This window comes from Cygnus atratus, unplaced genomic scaffold (genome assembly GCF_013377495.2).
Source record: "Cygnus atratus isolate AKBS03 ecotype Queensland, Australia unplaced genomic scaffold, CAtr_DNAZoo_HiC_assembly HiC_scaffold_140, whole genome shotgun sequence".
Taxonomy (NCBI): domain Eukaryota; kingdom Metazoa; phylum Chordata; class Aves; order Anseriformes; family Anatidae; genus Cygnus; species Cygnus atratus.
In genome coordinates, this window is record NW_026109733.1 from 18948 (window position 1) to 35942 (window position 16995).

At 64.1% G+C, this 16995-nt stretch overlaps 4 protein-coding genes across 4 annotated transcripts; 2 read left to right on the forward strand and 2 right to left on the reverse strand.

The window, feature by feature from the left end:
- Window positions 1–638: 638 nt before the first annotated feature.
- GNL3L (G protein nucleolar 3 like) lies at window positions 639–6219 on the forward strand. Its single transcript, XM_035572408.2, is given in 19 exon segments — window positions 639–701; window positions 779–816; window positions 959–1060; window positions 1149–1265; window positions 1350–1421; window positions 1520–1603; window positions 1605–1656; window positions 1759–1853; window positions 1855–1863; window positions 1947–2015; window positions 2017–2092; window positions 2223–2310; window positions 2407–2584; window positions 3923–4065; window positions 4170–4306; window positions 4404–4537; window positions 5887–5939; window positions 5941–6062; window positions 6167–6219. Coding segments are annotated over 19 exon segments (1635 nt in total). The 5' UTR covers window positions 639–688.
- Window positions 6220–6542: 323 nt separating this feature from the next.
- Window positions 6543–12030, reverse strand: ITIH6 (inter-alpha-trypsin inhibitor heavy chain family member 6). The gene is given in 13 exon segments (XM_035572410.2): window positions 6543–6766; window positions 6866–7237; window positions 7661–7774; window positions 7901–7939; window positions 8079–8102; window positions 8199–8225; window positions 8355–9473; window positions 9476–9689; window positions 9765–9881; window positions 9958–10121; window positions 10208–10428; window positions 10498–10608; window positions 10780–12030. Coding segments are annotated over 13 exon segments (2895 nt in total). The 5' UTR covers window positions 10929–12030.
- A 1264-nt stretch (window positions 12031–13294) lies between these two features.
- LOC118261536 (non-structural maintenance of chromosomes element 3 homolog) lies at window positions 13295–15409 on the forward strand. Its single transcript, XM_035572407.2, has 11 exons — window positions 13295–13334; window positions 13506–13557; window positions 13649–13750; window positions 13851–13914; window positions 14059–14138; window positions 14223–14317; window positions 14440–14519; window positions 14592–14634; window positions 14726–14788; window positions 15047–15161; window positions 15294–15409. Exons 2-11 carry the CDS (start codon window positions 13516–13518, stop codon window positions 15354–15356), a joined length of 747 nt encoding a protein of 248 aa, XP_035428300.1. The 5' UTR covers window positions 13295–13334; window positions 13506–13515; the 3' UTR covers window positions 15357–15409.
- A 56-nt stretch (window positions 15410–15465) lies between these two features.
- LOC118261541 (6-phosphofructo-2-kinase/fructose-2,6-bisphosphatase-like) lies at window positions 15466–16691 on the reverse strand (the record flags this gene model as incomplete). Its single annotated transcript, XM_035572411.1, is given in 7 exon segments — window positions 15466–15507; window positions 15509–15526; window positions 15702–15766; window positions 15894–15956; window positions 16057–16186; window positions 16283–16387; window positions 16494–16691. Coding segments are annotated over 7 exon segments (621 nt in total), but the record flags the coding sequence as incomplete, so codon positions are not given.
- Window positions 16692–16995: the final 304 nt, after the last annotated feature.

The window sequence follows — 16995 nt, forward strand, 5'->3', positions numbered from 1 at the left end:
TTTGGGGGGGGGGGGGGTCTTAGAGGGGAGGGGCCCTGCCCGGCAGGGGGGGGCAGGGTTGGGGGGGGACAGAACCCTCCCTCCCAATTAAAATTATATATAAGTGGCGACTCGGCCCCTCCCCCACCCCAAAGTGAGCGAAAAACGATAAAAAAAGGAAAAAAAGGAAAAAAAAAAAAAGGAATAAAAAAAGTGCACTCTTGGTAAGGGCAGTCCCGGTCGTTCTTGGGGGGCGGGGGCGGGGGCGCCATTTTGGGTGCGGCAGCGGCGAGGCGCGGGCGCCATCTTAGGTGTGGCAGGGGGCGCTCTATTACAGTGCGGCCGCCATATTGCGTGTGGCGGTGGGACGGTGCAGCCGCCATCTTGGGTGTGGCCACGTGGGGGGGGGGCAGCCACTGCGGTGACGCCGCCATCTTGGGTGCGGCGGTGTCACCGGGGGGCGCCGTTGCTACGGGGCGGCCGCCATCTTGAGTGCGGCGGTGTTGGGGGGGGGGCGTGGTCAATGCTCTTCGGACGCCATCTTGGGAGTGGCCGCGCCATCTTGGGTGAGGCGCACCACCCTCGGGATGACGTCGGTCGTGTGGGCGTGGTCATAAGCGAAGGGGGGCGTGGCTAAAGCTGCCCTGGCGCGCCGGAAGTGACGCCAGGCAGCGAGCCGAGAGGGCAGGCGAGCGGCGTGGGGGCGGCCATGACGCGTTCCCGTGCGTCCCGGGGGGGGTTTTGGGGGGCCGGGGGGGGCTCTGGGGGGCGCCCCCCGTAACGCTGCCGCTCTCCGCAGGGCGACAAGTGGAGGCCGCCCGCAGGAAGCGGCTCCAGGTGAGGCCGGAGGCGGGGAGGCCCCGGCACCCCCCCAGGATTGTGTTCGTGCCCCCCCCCCCCCCCCAACTGGGCCTGGGACCCCCCCCAAAACTGGGTTTTTCCCCCCAAAAAATGGGCTCCCCCCCCCCCCCCCCACCAGGGCAAAGCCTCGAAGGCAGCAGGGAAGAAGGACCCCGGGGTGCCGCAGCTCGGCCGCTTCGCCGCTCACGTCCAGCAGCAGAATGAGAAAAAACAGAAAAGGGTAAGAACAAAAAACCCTAAAAGGGGATTTTTGGGGTGACCCCCCCCCACCCCCCCTAAAAAAATACCCCACGGGGGCGTCCCCGCAGGTGGCCGAGGCGCGGCGGCGGCAGGAGGAGGCGCGGGGCGCAGAGCTGGGCCGGCGGCGCAGCCTGGCGGGGCTGCAGCTCGACGCCCTGCGGCGGCAGCGTGACTTCGAGCGCAAGGTAGGGTGGTTTTGAGGGGGGGGGGGGCACCCCCACGTCACACACACACAGCCCCCCCGCCTCAAAACCCGGGCCGTCCCCCAGGAGGTGGCGGCAGCCCAGCCGGACGCTCAGGGCGAAGCCTCGCTGCGGCAGTACGGGCGGGAGCTGCGCAAGGTGAGCGTTAATTTGGGGCGTTTGGGGTTTTTTGGTTTTTTTTTTTTGGGGGGGGGGGGGGGTTCTCCCCTCTGCTGAGCCCCCCGAGCCTTCGGCAGGTGCTGGCGGCCGCCGACGTGGTGCTGGAGGTGCTGGACGCCCGAGACCCCCAGGGCTGCCGCAGCCCCCAGCTGGAGGCTGCCTGTGCGCAGCGCCGGCGCCCGCCAGCGCCTGGTGCTCGTCCTCAATAAAATTGGTAAGGGTTGGGGGGGGGGGGGGCTGGGGGGAGGCGCACGCGGCCCCCCCCCCCCCCGGGTGACGCCGGTGACCGGTGACGCTTTTTTCCCCCCCCCCGCAGACCTGGTGCCGCGGGACGTGGTGGCGGCGTGGCTGAAGTATCTCCGCGCCGAGTTCCCCACCGTGGCCTTCAAGGCGTGCACGCAGCAGCAGAGTCCGCAACCTGGTGGGGGCCCCGGGGATAAAATGGGGGGTGGGGGGGGTGGATTTTGGGGTGTCCCCTCGTCACCCCGCCGTGTCCCCGCGCAGAAGCAGAGCCGGCTGCCGGTGACCGCGGCCCCCGAGGAGGTGCTGGCCGGGGGGGGCAGCGTGGGGGCCTGACTGCCTGCTGCGGGTGCTGGCCAACTACAGCCGCTCGCGGGAGGTGAAGACGGCCATCACCGTGGGTGTCGTGGGTGAGCGGGGCTCGGGGCGGGATGGGGGGGTCCCCTCCGTTCTATTCCCCCCCCCCCCCCGTTCTATTTTCCCCCCCCCGATCCCCAATTTCCCCCTTTTTCACCCCAATTCCCCCCCCCCCCCCCCCAGGCTACCCCAACGTGGGGAAGAGCAGCCTCATCAACAGCCTCAAGCGGAGCCGGGTTTGCGGGGTGGGGGCCACGCCGGGGGTCACCAGGTAAGCCCCGCCCCCGCTGTGGGCGTGGCCTGCGCATTGGCCCCTCCTCCCCCTCGTGGGCGTGGCCTGCGCGTTGGCTCCGCCCCCTCCCCCTAGGTGCCTGCAGGCGGTGCAGCTGGACCGCCACATCCAGCTGCTCGACTGCCCCGGCGTCGTCATGGCAACGGGCGCCCCCCCCGCCGCCGCCCCCCTGAGGGGGGCCCTGGCCCCCCAGCGCCTCAAGGACCCCCTGGGCCCCGCCGCCGCCATCCTGCGCCGCTGCCCCCCCCAGCAGGTGGGCGCGGGGGAGGGGGGGGGGGGGGGCTCGGCCCCGTTGTTGGGGGGGGTTGGGGGTGTCCGGGGGGGGGGGCTCAGACCCGTTACTGGGGGGTTTGGGGGGGTTCAGGCCCCTTTTTTGGGGTGGCAGGGGTGCTCAGCCCTATTACTGGCAGATTTGGGGGGGGTCGGCCCCGTTGCTGTGGGGTTGGGGGGGGGTTCAGCCCCGTTACTGTGGGGTTTGGGGGGGCTTCAGCCCTATTACTGTGGGGTTTGGGGGGGGCTTCAGCCCCGTTACTGTGGGGTTTGGGTGGGGCTTCAGCCCCGTTACTGTGGGGTTTGGGGGGCTTCAGCCCCGTTACTGTGGGGTTTGGGGGGCTTCAGCCCCGTTACTGTGGGGTTTGGGGGGCTTCAGCCCTATTACTGTGGGGTTTGGGGGGGCTTCAGCCCTATTACTGTGGGGTTTGGGGGGGCTTCAGCCCCGTTACTGTGGGGTTTGGGGGGGTTCAGCCCCGTTACTGTGGGGTTTGGGGGGCTTCAGCCCTATTACTGTGGGGTTTGGGGGGGCTTCAGCCCCGTTACTGTGGGGTTTGGGGGGTGTTGGGACGCTCAGCCCTTTACTGGTGGATTTGGGGGGGCTCAGCCCCATTGCTGGGGGGCTTGGGGGGGGTTCGGCCCCATCACTGAGGGGGTTTGGAAGGGGTTCAGACCCATTGCTATGGGTTTTGGGGTGTCAGGGGTGCTCAGCCCCGTTACTGGCGGATTTGGGGGGGGGGGGGCTCAGCCCCGTTATCGAGGGGTTTGGGGGTGTTGCGGGGTGTTCAGCCCCATTGCTGGGGGGTTTAGGGGTGTCGGCGGGGCTCAGACCTATTGCTGGGGGGTTTGGGGGGGTTTGGTCCCATTAGCAGGGGGTTTGGGGGTGTTGCAGGGGGGTTCAGCCCCGTTACTGTGGGGTTTGGGGGTGTTGGGGGGAGGGGGGTTGGCCCCATTGCTGTGGGGTTTGTGGGTGTTGGGGGGGCTCAGCCCTATTGTTGCAGGGTTTGGGGCTGTCTGGGGGGGGGCTCAGCCGCATCGTTTTGGGGTGTCGAGTGGGGACTCAGCCCCATTTTCATGGGGCTTGGGCTTTGGGGGGGGGGGGGCTCAGCCCATTTTTATGGGGTTTGGGGGGGCTCAGCCCCATTGTTTTGGGGTGTCGAGGGGGGACTCAGTCCCATTTTTATGGGGTTTGGGGCTGTCGGGGGGGTGCTCAGCCCCATTTTTCCGGGGTTTGGGGTGCGTGGTGCCCCCCCCCCCCCGCTTTACCCCAACCCTAATCTCATGACCCCGTGTCGTGTGTCGTCCCCCCCCCCCCCCCCAGCTGAGCGAGCTGTACGGGGTGCCCCCCTGCGCCGACCCCCGGCAGTTCCTCTCCCACCTGGCCCGGCGCCAGGGCCGCCTGCGTCCGGGGGGGCTCCCGGACCCCCGCGCCGCCGCCGTGGCCCTGCTGCGCGACTGGACCAGGTGGGTTTAGGGGGCGGGGGGGGGGGGGGGAGGGAGGGGGTAGCGCCTGCTTTCCCCGTACCCCCAAAAACCTTCAAACGTCCCCCCGCAAAATAACCTGGCAGCGGGAAAATCTCCTACTACACGCGCCCCCCCGGGCGCGACGAGGCGGGGGCGCAGCTGGAGGCACAGATCCTGCCCGCGCTGGGGCCGGAGCTCGACCTGGAGGCGCTGGAGCGGGGCGACGCCGAGGCGCTGGCGGGTGAGTTTTGGGGTGTCCCCCCCCCCCCCAAAAAAAAAAAAAACCAACAACCTTTACCCCCCCCCCCCCTTACGGGGCTCGCCTGGTCCCCCCGCAGCCGTCCCGGTGGCGGTGGAGGGCATCGAGGTGTCGCCGTGCGGCCCCGAGGAGGAGGAGGAGGAGGAGGAGGAAGATGAGGATGAGGCCATGGAGCGGGGCGGCGCCGCGGAGGCGGACGGCGATGGTCTGGAGGTGCGGGAGGGGTTTTGGGGGCACGTGGGGGGGGGGGTTTGGGGGTGCTCGAAGGGTTTTGGGGGGGGCCCGTGAAGGATTTCGGGGGTGCTTGAGGGGTTTTGGGGGGTCTGTGAAGGATTTTGGGGGGTGGTGAAGGATTTTTGGGGGGCCCAAGAAGGATTTGGGGGGGGCATGAGGATTTTGGGGGGCCCGTGAAGGATTTTGGGGGGCCCAAGAAGGATTTGGGGGGGGCATGAGGATTTTGGGGGGCCCGAGAAGGATTTGGGGGGGCCCATGAAGAATTTTGGGGGGCATGAGAAGGGTTTAGGGGGCGCCCGTGCAGGATTTTGGGGGGGCTTGAGGGATTTTGGGGGACCTATGAAGGATTTGGGGAGGCTCAAGAAAGATCTTGTAAGCCCAAGAAGGATTTTGGGGGGCCCGTGAAGGATTTTGGGGGCATGAGAAGGATTTTGGAGGGTGTAAAGGATTTTTGGGGGGCTCGTGAAGGATTTTGGAGGCCCAAGAGGAATTTGGGGGCGGCCATGAAGAATTTTTGGAGGCCTATGAAGGATTTTGTAGGCTTGTGAAGGATTTTGGGGGGCCCATGAAGGATTTTGGGGGGCCCACGAAGAATTTTGAGAGGCATGAGAAGAATTTGGAGGGTGGTGAAGGATTTTGGGGAGCCACTGAAGGATTTTGGAGAGTGGTGAAGGGTTTTTGGGAGGCCCATGAATGATTTTGGGGGCATGAGAAGGGTTTTTGGGGGCTGTAGAAGAATATTTGGAGGCCCCTGAAGGAGCTTTGGGGGCACGTGAAGGATGTTTGAGGGCTCATGAAAGATTTTGGAGACCTAAGAAGAATTTTTAGGGGCACATGAGGGGCTTTTGGGGGCGCACAAATAATTTGGGGGGATACATGAAGAATTTTGGGGGCCCAAGAAGAATACTGGGGACCTGCAAATGATTTTGGGGGGCACACGAATGATTTTGGGGGACATGTAAAGGATTTGTGGGGGCCTGTGAAGGATTTTGGGGGCCCAAGAAGAACTTTCATGGGCCCACGAAGGACTTTTGGGGGCGCACAAATGATTTTGGGGGGTACGTAAAGAATTTTGGGGGCCCGTGAAGGATTTTTGGGAACACGCAAAAGATTTTGGGGGCGCGTGGAAGATTTTTGGAGCCTGTGAAAGATTTTAGGGGGCACGCGAAGAATATGGGGGGGGGGGACGTGAAGGATTTTTGGGGCCCTAGAAGGATTTGGGGGGGGGGGGGGGTACGTAAAAGATTTTTGGGGCCGTGTGAAGGATTTTGGGGGCCCGTGAAGGATTTTGGGGGCGGGGAGGAGGTTTTGACGGGGTCCCCCCGCAGTTCGGCGCGCTGACGGTGGAGCTGAAGCCCCGGGCGAAGCCTGGGGGGGGCGGGGAGGAGGCTGCCCCCCCCCGCGCCCCCCGTTTGGAAGAAGTGGCCGCGCTGCCCCCCCTGCTGCAGGGCCAGGGGCTGGCGGCCGCGGGCAAGCGGCGGAAAAAAGCAGCAAAAAAGAGCAGGTGAGCCGAAAACCCCCCTTTTTCCCCCAATCCTCGCCCCTTTACCCCCCCCCCGCCCCAGACGCCCCCATCGGAACCATTTTGTGTCGTCCCCCCCCCCCCAGAAAAAATCGCCACCAAGCTCTCGGAGACGCTGACGGCGGCCATGCAGCTCTGAGGACGGAGGTTTATTGTTATTTTGGGGGGGGGGGGCGTAAAAATGGTTAAAAACGAGTTTGGGGAATAAAAACGGCGGCGGAGTTGGGGCGTCGAGGTGTCGGGGGGGGGGGGGGCATGGCTTTAGAAAGGTCTGGGGGGGTTGCAGAGAGGTCCCCAATTTTTTTTTTGGGGGGGGGGGGGGTAGGGGGTTCACCCTTTCTCGGCACCCCAAAAACGGGGTCACCCGCTGCAAATTTTGGGGCGGCGGCGCTGGTGCCTTTGCCCCCCCCCCCCCCCCCCCCCGGTTTTTTTTTTGTTTTTTTTTTTTTTTTATACCCCCCTTCAGCCCAGCACCGAAGGGGGGGCCAGGAAAACCCCGTAGGGCCCCCCCAGCAGCGCCAGCACTTCGGGGCGCGGCACCAGCCAACAGCGCCCGCGCCGGGGCCCCCCCGGCCCCCCCGGCCCCGTTTTGGCCACCAGCGTGGCCGTCACCCCCACCTCGCCCCGGTGCAGCCGCGCCGTCCCCGGCGTCCCCAAAAAAGCCAGCCGGACGCCCCGCAGCCGGCCTGGGGGAGAGGAGACACGCGTGTCACCCCCCCCCCGACACCCCCAAAAAGGTGGCGAAGGCTTTTTTTTTTTTTTTGGGGGGGGGGGGCAGCGCTTACCTAGGAGCCCCCCCGTTTTTGGGGACAAGCCGGCGCCGTCGGGGACGTAGAAGCCGAGGTGGTCGCGCTGCAGGGCGCCGGGGCGGCCGTAGCGGTGGCGCAGCACCCCGAATCTCAAGCGGGGGCCCAAAAGGAGGTGGAGGCGGCCCCCCCGGCCCACCACCAGCGTCAGGGGGGGGCGGCGGAGCCTGGCAGGGCGGGAGAAGGGCAGGGCAACGGGGGGGCCCCCCCCGGTGACGCGGATCCCCTGCAGGGTGACGGCGACGGCGGCGGCGCCCGCCGAGAGGGTGAGGGCGTCGAAAAAGGTGCGGGGTCGGGACGGGGCGCGGGGCCAGGGCGGGGCGCCCACCAGGTGCCCGTGGACCCTCAGCCCTGCGAGGGGGGGGGAAATGGGGTGCCCCCCCCACGTTATTGGGGGTCGGGGGGGGGATTCCCCACGGCTTTTGGGGGGGGGTCCCGCGCGGGGCCACGACGGGGCGCCCACCAGGTGCCTGTGGACCCTCAGCCCTACAAGGGGGGGGGGGGGGAATGGGGTGCCCCCCCCCCACGTTATTGGGGGGGGGGGCAAATGGGGTGCCCCCCCCCCACGTTATTGGGGGTCGGGGGGGGGATTCCCCACGGCTTTTGGGGGGGGTCCCGCGCGGGGCCACGACGGGGCGCCCACCAGGTGCCCGTGGACCCTCAGCCCTACAAGGGGGGGGGGGGGAAATGGGGTGTCCCCCCCCCCACGTTATTGGGGGTCGGGGGGGGGATTCCTCACGGCTTTTGGGGGAGGGGTCCCGCACGGGGCCTCACCGAGCCTCCGGTCGGTCAGCAGCTGCAGGACGTCGCCCGGGCGGCCGTCGAGGGTGAAGCAGAGGGGCTGCGGCGCCCCCCGCACGCTGGCCACGAAGTGGGGGTCCCCGTCCACTGGGGGGGGAAGGGGGGGGGAGAAAGGGGTCAGAGGGGGGGCTGAGTGCCCCCCAAATCCCCTCCGGCGCCCCCCATTCCGCCCCGTGTCTCCCCCCCCCCCCCATCCCGTCCGTGCCCCCCTACCTGAGGCGGAGAAGGTGAAGAAGGTGGGGCTGGAGGAGGCTGGAGAAAAAGGGGGGGGCGTGGAGGGGGGGGTTGCAGAACACCCCTGGGCTGTGCCCCCCCCCATTCTGGGGGTTTTAGGGTGCCTTGTGCCCCCCCCCCATTACAGTTGGCCCCCCCCTCACATCCCTTTACTCACCCCTGTCAACCTCATCTGTGAGGTCTGGAAGAGAAAAGGGGGGGGGGCGGGGAGCATGGTGTGCTGTTCCCCCCCCCCCCCCCCCCCCAAATTTAGGGGGTGCAGGGGGGGGGCCGTTACCTGCGGCGTCTTCGTCATCGGGGAGCCCTGCGAGGGGGCAAAGAGACGGAGGTGAGGCTGGGGGGGGGGGGGGGGCGGTTCAATGGGTTAAATCCCCCCAAAAAAGGGGTGGCGGGGGGGTCCCCTGCTGCGAGGAGGGGGGGGTGCACGGTTCACCTTTGGGGGTGAGGACGGCGTAGACGGGGGGGGGGTTGAGGGACTCCACGAATTGCTCGCCCCCCGCCCCGGGAGCCAGCAGCTCGGCCTCGGCCGGCTGCAGCAGCACCGCATCCCCGGGGCCTCGGGGGGGGCTGGCCGTCCCCCCCGGCACGGGGGGCACCCACAGCTGGGGGGGCCACGGCGGCGCGGTGCTGGCCGGCCCCACAACGTCCCCGAGCTGTCCCGCGGCGGTGGCGGGTCCCTTCGGCGTCCCCGCTGTCGCCTCGGTGGTGGCCACGGGGCCGTCGGGCCCCGCGGCGGTGACGCCGAGCCCCGCGGTGACAGGCGGGGGGGGCGTCGGGCCCCCGTCCCCCGGCGTCGCCACCACCAGCGAGGTGAGGGGGGTGACGAAGCGGTAGAGGAGGGCCAGCTCGGTGGCCTCGGCGTCGAGTTTTTGGCGGGCGGCGGTGCCGTTGGCGCCCAGCCGCGCCCGCAGCAGGTCCCGGATGGTGACGTAGGCCCAAAGGCGCCGCGCGAAGGCACCGAGGAGCTCGGCGGGGCGCTGGGGACAGCCGGGCGGCACCTCGGCGGCGGCGGCGGTCACCTCGGCGGCGGCGCGGAGCTCGCCCTCGCCGCCGTGCCCGGCCACCTGGACGCGGAGCCGCTCGACGCCCGGCTCCAGCCGCCCGGCCACCACCAGCTCGGAGCCCTGGAAATAACCGGGGAAGAGGCCGGGGGCGATGCGGCGGGCGGCCGCGCCGGGGTAGGCGAGCTCCACGTGGCGCAGGAGCGGGCTCTCGATCTCCCAGAAGAGGCCGGCGAGCTGGAGGGCGACGCCGGCCTCCTCGGGGACCCGGCGCGCCGTCCCGCCGCTCGCCGCGGCCAAGCGGCGCAGCAGGGCCAAGTCGGCGTCCGCCCCGAAAGCCAAGCCGAAAAGGAGGGCGGCCGAAGGGGCCAGGGCGCGGCGGGCGTTGGAAAGGATGCGGGCGGCGTCCGTCACCCCCGCCGTGGGCTCCCCGTCCGTCAGGAGGAGCAGCAGCGGCACGCGGGGCTCCTGGGCGCCGCGGCGGAGGAGGGCGGCCGCCGCCAGCAGCGCGCGGTCGATGTCGGTCCCTGCGGGGTTTGGGGACGGTAGCGGGAGGAGCGTGGGGACGCGGGGACGCGGTCGTGGCAGTACTCACAGCCGTCAGCCTCCAGGGACTCGACGTAGCGGGCGGCGCTGCGGACGTGGGGCGCGGTGGCCGGGACGGGGCCGTCCTCCCGCCACACCCGGGCGGCCTCAGCGAAGGCGACGATGTTGAAGCGGTCGTGAGGGCGCAGGGCGCGGAGTATGGATTGCATGGCCGCCTTGGTCTGCGGGCGCGGGAGGAGTGGAAGAGGGGGCACGCCGAGAATCGGGGTCCGCGAGGTGCCCCCTCCCGCCGCTACCTGCTTGATTTTGGTGCCGGACATGGAGCCGCTGACGTCGATGAGGAAGATGATGTCTTTTGGGATGGGCGGCAGCCCGCTGGGCGCGAAGAAGTGGACGAAGTACCCGTCGTGTAGCTAGGGGATTAAACGAGGTGGTTTAGGGACAGGCTCACGCTCACCCTACCCTGACCCCATCTCCTCCCCGCCACACCTCCACGTCCCCCACGGCGTCGCGCCGTGCCACGTCGTACTCCACCACGAAGTCACCGGCGAGGCCAGTAGCAGAGAAAGCCGCCTGCTCCTGCGGGGTGGGGGCGAAGGCGACGCGGGCGCAGTGGGTGCCCTTCTCCACCCTGGCGGCCGGCAGCGCCTGTCCTGCAGCGGAGGCGGTGGTATTAGGGTGCCGTCACCACGGCAGAGGGGACTGTCACCGTCCTGGACATACCTCGCTGTGCATCCACGGGCTGGAAGGGCAGCACGCGGAAGGTCGCCGATGCCAGCCCGCTCGGTGATGCTCAGCTCCACGCAGAGCTCGGCCACGACCTGGCGGGGCTGGACGGCGACAGCGTAGCGGTACGTGCCCAGGCGGCGCTGCAGCAGCTCCTCGTAGCGCAGTTCGAAGGACGCGTGCCCGTTTGCTGCCACCGTGGCCGTCATGCGGAAGCGCTGGGTCTCCTGCTCCCTGCAGGGCAGGAGGGGAGCGTCATGGTCCCCCTCGTGCACCCCGATGTCCGCCCTCCCCAGCGCTCACTTGGTGCCGACGTGTGCGGCCGTCTTGCCCTGCTTGCGGGCTGCTTCATACAGCTCCTTAGCCCGGTGCTTCTCCATCACCTCAGCTGTGTAGACCTTGCCATCAACTGTGCTGGTGGGGGAAGATGATTAAAATGGCACACGGTTGGCTCTTTTTCCACAAAAGTTGCCTCTTTCTCCATGACCAAAGCCATAGCACTGCCCAGCAAGGGGCTGTGGCTGTGGCCATGCTGATAACATGTCCCTTCCTCCTCCTCCTCCTCCTCCTCCTCCTTCTCCTCACAGGGTGAAGTTGGTGATGAAGGCAGCAGGCGACAGATCGAGGTCGAAGGCAGCCTGGCGCGACGTGGGGTGAGGGTTGTGCATGGCGCAGCGCACCCGGGTGGAGGCGTAGCGGGAGATGATGGCGGAGCTCACGGTGAAGCTGGTCATTGGCAGCTGCGAGAGAGGGGGGGCGTAATGGTGGCAAAATATTCCCCCCACGGCTCAGATTGTGCCCCCAAAATTAATTAATGCATCTGTGCTTACCTCCTGGCCAAGGGAAAGATTCATCACAGGCAGGGCAAGCAGGCAGGGCAACGCCAAGTACCTGGCCAGGATGCATCCCAGCTCATCCATGTTGCCTTCTCTGCTGCCTTTACTCCTCAGCCTTCCCCGGAGCAGCTTTTCCTCCTCTTTTTCTCTTTTAGGGAGTACTTTTTTCCACTTTCCTTCTTCCTCCACACCTACAAATGCAGCATTCACTTGAGACAAGCCGGGCTTGTCCACAGGCTGGGGGCTGGAGATACGCCAGTCCCTGCAAGATGAAATAAAAACAAAACGCCCAGAAGAACCTGTGTCTTTCAGGCCGGCTATTTTCTTATTTATTTTTCCCTCATGCTGCTTCTTTTTTTTTTCTTTTTTTTTCCATGAGCTTAGTGCGTCGGTTACTGGGGAAACTCAGGGCAAGCGTGAGGCAAAAGAGGCTGTTATTAGCCACCATGGTGGAGCAGGGATATTTATAAGGGCTGAGGGGTGGGAATTGGGTACAAAAAAAGAGGCTGGAAAGGGGAATTTTATCTATTAATAGTCATGATTCCAGTGGGTCCTTGACTGGGAACCAATCATGGCGCCCTGACTGGGACACAAAATGGCGCCTTGCTGACAGGGAACTAAGGTAGCACCCAACTCCTGTAAGAGAGTTTTTTCTGTGTGTGTTTTTTGCAAAGAAATGTTACATTTGTTTAGGAAGAAGGAATGTATTTTTGAGATATGCTTGTAGCGATAAGGAAGCTTACAGGACAACCTTGTAAAACACCAACAACAACCAGACTCCTTCATGGAATTAGGCAAAAATCATGGTGTCAAGTCAGATAATGGAAGAAATATTACCACCTCACAGAGTGAAAAGTCACGAGAAACTTGAAAAATAACAGGCTGGCAACTGAAAGTCATGTACGAGCTGTGAAGTGCCAGATAGGTTATGAACCTGGAGTACCCAGTCAGTGGTACGGGATGGTCCTGATTGTCGTGAGATAAGTTATATATAAACCGCGCTATTTAACTAGTAGGTGCACTCCTGCTTGGAAATAAATATATATCCTTCACCAGAGAACCTGCCTGGAGGAATTTATTGTGAGATATTTCTCACACTCCTAAGTGGGTTTTGCTCCAGATATTGCTGCCATCAACCTCTCCTCATCCTCAACACCTCAAAATGGCGAAGGGACAATCCTGACCTCACCTCCGGGCTCCCTCGGTTAAACACAAAAAGCAATAAAACTTTCCAAGACTCGTTTTGGAGAATTATAAAGCGGGTATTCTTTATAAACAGTGCTGTGTATGTGGGGGGGTAATTCCACCAAACATGTACACCTAAGCAAGACAATGAGTACTTATTTATGGTACGGTGATATGCATATTCAGGTAATTTTGCAAGAAAGGGCAGGATTTACATTAATGGTTTATCAGAACTAATTATCATATTGTCCCTCCTACTTTTGCATGAGCAATACCCTCTTGGTGGTCACACTTTGGGGTCTTTCTGATGAAGGCTCTTACTCTTCTTCACCTTGTACTTTTCTCCTTTCCATTTTGTGCATGCTTCTGTCATCATTTACCACTTCAGCAGTTTTGTTTTTTTTTCAAAATCAGCTAATTTAATTAAGTTATACTTTGGGTACCACGTTCCTTCTTCAGCCTCAATTTTGTGGCTAGAGCTGAGTCTTATAGCAGCATATTATATATATGTATATATATATAGCTTATATGTGTTAGCAATATGCTAACATATATACTACTGTTAGCGTATTTTGAGTTTAGCTTTATGATTCTACGATAATAATTGTTTGTCGGTGCCTCAGCCACCATTATGGTGCCTTCCTCAGCCTGAGGTGAGGGGCTTGGCAGTGATCAGGCAGCTTTAATACCTTTATAAAGGAGGGGATGGAGGTGAAGTCAGCCACTTTGGGCCTTTTTTGTGCTTTTTTTGTGTGTGTTTTTTTTTTTTGTGTTTTATTTTTACACTTGAAGGGACACGGGGGAGAAGGAGCGACCGTTGACCACCATTTCCCCCCCGCCCCCCCCGCGGTAAAAGGCGCTTCCCGCCTTTTTTCCAAACCCGAGGGGAGGGGGCGCGAGGCCGCGCTGCCGGCACGCGGCGGGCGGGGGGAGAGGGTGGGCGTGGCCGGCGCCTCTCGCCCAATCGCAGCCGGAGGCGGGGATGGGCGGAGAGGAGCGGCCAATGGGGAAGGGCGGGGCGGAGAGGGAAGGGCCAATAAGGGGGCGGTGCGGGTGCGCAGCCTGCGCGCATGCGCACTGGGCGGGGGGGGGGGAGGCGGTGGCCCGTGACGGGAGCGGGTAATGGCGGAGGGGCCGCGGCCGGCAGCTGGGGCCTCGGGGCCGCTCTAACGGCTCCTGGAGGCCCCGCGCTGGGGGATTCGGGGCTGGGAGAGGGGCGAGAACGGGGAGGGGGGCGATGGGGACCGGCCGGTAGCAGCTCGAGCCCGTCCGGCTCTGCCCTCCCCTCAGAACCCGGGAGATGTCCCAGAGGAAGCGCAGCAAAGGGGCGGCCTTCAGCCAGGTGAGGTGATAAACCCTGATTTCCTCCCTTGCTTCGCTGGGGGTTGTCGTAGACCGGCTTGCGGCAGCAAATTCCTGGTTTTGTCCCGCAGGGGGATGATGGCGACGACGATTTTAGCGTGAGCCAGACGCAGACGCACAGCCAGGTGCAGAGGAACCTGCAGAGGCGCTCCCGGGATGAAGTGAATCGGAAGGTGAGGGGTCGATCCCCGTCCTGTAGTGGTGCAGGTTGACCTTTCTGCATTTTGTTACTTTATATATATTTTCTGGCTATTTCCCTTGCTCACCGCGTAGGTGAGTGAGCTAGTTCAGTTCCTGCTAGTGAAGGACCAGAAGAAGATCCCCATCAAGAGAGTCGGTGAGTTTAAGGGAGCTCTTCTCAAAGTTTCTGGGGTTGCTCTGGTCCTTTCCCAAACTTTTTTGGGTTGGATCTCTCCGAAAACCTCACTGCGTGTATGGGGGGGGGGTCTCAGCATCTCAGCATCCCCCCTGTTTCCTGCAGACATCCTGAAAAAAGTCATCAGGGAATACAAAGATGTCTACTCCGAGATCGTCAACCAGGCAGGCAGGACCCTGCAGCAGGTATGGGGGGGGTCTCGTGGAGCTGGGGGGTTTGGGGTTGGGATCCCCCCCACCACCACTGGATTAAATCTTTGCCTCCTGCAGGTGTTCGGGCTGCAGCTGGTGGAGATCGACACCAAACACCACGTCTACATCCTCACCAGCAACCTGCCGCGCGTCGAGGGGGAGAACCTGAGGCGGTGAGGGGCTGGTGATGAGGGCGCTGGCGTCCCCTGGGCTGTTTTTGGAGGGGGGGGGGAGGAAGGGGACAGAGCCCCCAGGTGCCCCCTTCAGGTGGGTGACGCTTCTCTCCCCGCCGCAGGGACAACCAGACAGCCAAGCTGGGCCTCCTCACCATCATCCTGAGCTTCATCTTCATGAAGGGCAACTCGGCCAAAGACAGTAAGACATTTGGTGCCCCCCCCCGGACCCCAATTTCTCCTTGCCCCCCCCCCCCAACATTCTCCTTTCCAGGTGCTGTATGGGAATTTCTCCGCCGGCTCCGGGTGCAGCCAGGGTAGGTCATTGGTGGGGGGGGGGGGGGGACAGGAATGGGTTTCGTTGCTTCCACACCCCGTTAACCCCCCCCCCCCCCCCACCACCCCCAGGGAGAAGCACGAGGTGTTTGGGGACGTCAAGAAGCTGGTGACGGAGGAGTTTGTGCGGCAGAAGTGAGTGCGAGGCGGGTGGGGGGTGTTTTTTTTTGGGGGGGGGGGGGGGGGGGGGACGACACACAACACCCCGGTGCGCACAGAGCAGCCGCGGCGCTAGTGCCAGCCGGGCCGTTTATACCGCACCGCAGAGAGAAATCGCCGCCGTCCCCACGCCCCGTGACTTGAGGGGGTGTCACAGGGCTGGGGCGTGCTGGACACCCCTGGGGGGACCCCCCCAAAACACGGGGTCAGCCCCCCCCCCCCCGCTCCCTGCAGGTACCTGGAGATCACCCCCATCCCCCTGACGGACCCCCCCGAGTTCAGTTTCCAGTGGGGGCCGCGGGCCGCCAAGGAGACCTCCAAGAAGGACATGCTGAAATTTGTGGCAAAGGTGAGGGTTTTGGGGGGTTTTCCTATTTGTTTGGTTTTTTTTCCTGCTTTTGTTTTTTTTTTTGGGGGGGGGGGGGGGCAGGGCACAACCTGTCCCCCCCCCCATTTATTTTTTGTTGTGTTTTTTCTCCAGATCCAACAAAAGGAACCCAGCTTCTGGACGAGTCAATACAACGAGGCCACAGCCAACCCCTGAACCTCCTCTTAAATAAAAGCGTATTTTGGGGGTGCAGCGGCCCCCCCAATACACGCCAGGCTCGGTTCTTCGTTAAGGCAAGCTTTAATTGGGGGGGGGGGGGTGCGGCTCAGTAGTGCTCGGGGACGGTGATCAGGGCTTCGGCCGGGGGGACGGCTGACGTCAACGTTCTGTGGCACAAGGGGTTTTGTGTTTGGGGGGGGGGGGGGGCTCTGCTCACCCCCAAATCTGACTTTTTAATCCCAAAACATGTCCCCGCTGTGGGGGGGGGGCTGTTGACAAGCCCTGCATCCCCCTCGCTGCGGGGGGGCAGTAATTAATCCCCCAAATTCTCCCCTCCCTCACCTGGGGTTTCTCGCGGTGGGTGTTGACCGCCTCCACGTTGAGGAAGATGGATTCCACTTCGCACCCTGATTTAATGGGGGGGGGGACACAGAAGGGGCGATGTTACAGCCACGGCTGCTCTTTGGGCGGAGGGGGGGGACACCCCCAGGGTGCTGTCCCCTCCCCGGGGACACGGGGGGTGTCCCCACTCACCGTAAGCCACAGGGGTCAGCTTGAGCACGGTGTGCAGGGGGCACCGGAGGTAGGGCAGCTCCTCTGGGGTGGGTGGGGGGATGAAAATTAGGAGGGGGAGGTGGCTATGAAAGTGTCCCCCAGGTGTCCCCAAATTGTCCCCAAAGTGTCCCCACGGCCTCACCGGCGCTTTTGTCCAGGAAATAGGCCAGCAGGCAGCGCATGACGGCTTGGTGGCAGATGACCAGCACGTTCTCCTGCCGCTCCAGCTCCATGATGACCGGCTCCAGGCGCTGCACCAGGTCCTCGTAGGACTAGGGGAGGGGACGGGGCGCTGAGGGGGGGGGGTCCCCAACCCTGTCACCCCCCCCCCGTTGTTGTCGTCACCGTGCCCTGCCCCTCGTTGTCACCTCGCCTTTCGGGTAGCGGTAGCGGTACTTGTCCTGGTCGCGCAGGGCGAATTCCTCGGGGTAGCGCTCCTGGATCTCCTCGTAGGTCATCTCCTCGCAGACCCCCTGTGGGGGGGGGGGGGGGGCGTTACATTTGGAGTTCGGGGGGGGAGGTTTTGGGGTTTGGGGGGGGGAGGTTTTGGAGTTTGGGGGGGGTGGGGGCGGCGCTGACCGCGTCGATCTCGTTGAGCGCCTTCCACTGCTCGTAGGGCACCCCCAGCGCCTCGGCCGTCTCGATGGTGCGCTTCATGTGGCTGGTCCACACCTTCAGCTCCCGGATGCTCTGGCTCCGGATGAACTCGGCCAGGGCCTGGGCGTACTGGGAAGGGGTGGGGCCACGCGAGGTCACGCCCACAAGGGGGGCGGGGCCCTGCCCTCAGTCCCACCCCCCCCCCCTCTTGGCTTGTGGGAAAGGATGGGGTGGGGGCTGGGTCCTTGGCCCCGCCCCCTTTGTCCATGCAGGTGTGTGCTGTTCTGTGGGGGTGTGGCCTCCCTTAGCCCCGCCCCTTTGCCCATGGTCTGACCAATCTGTCTAATAGGGGTGTGGTCTCCCTTTGCCCCACCCCTTAAATAATATCCCTCAATGAGTGGCTCATGGGGGGTGTGGCCTCCCTTAGCCCCACCCCTTAACCATATCCCTCAATGAGGGTGGCCCATGGGGGTGTGGCCTCCCT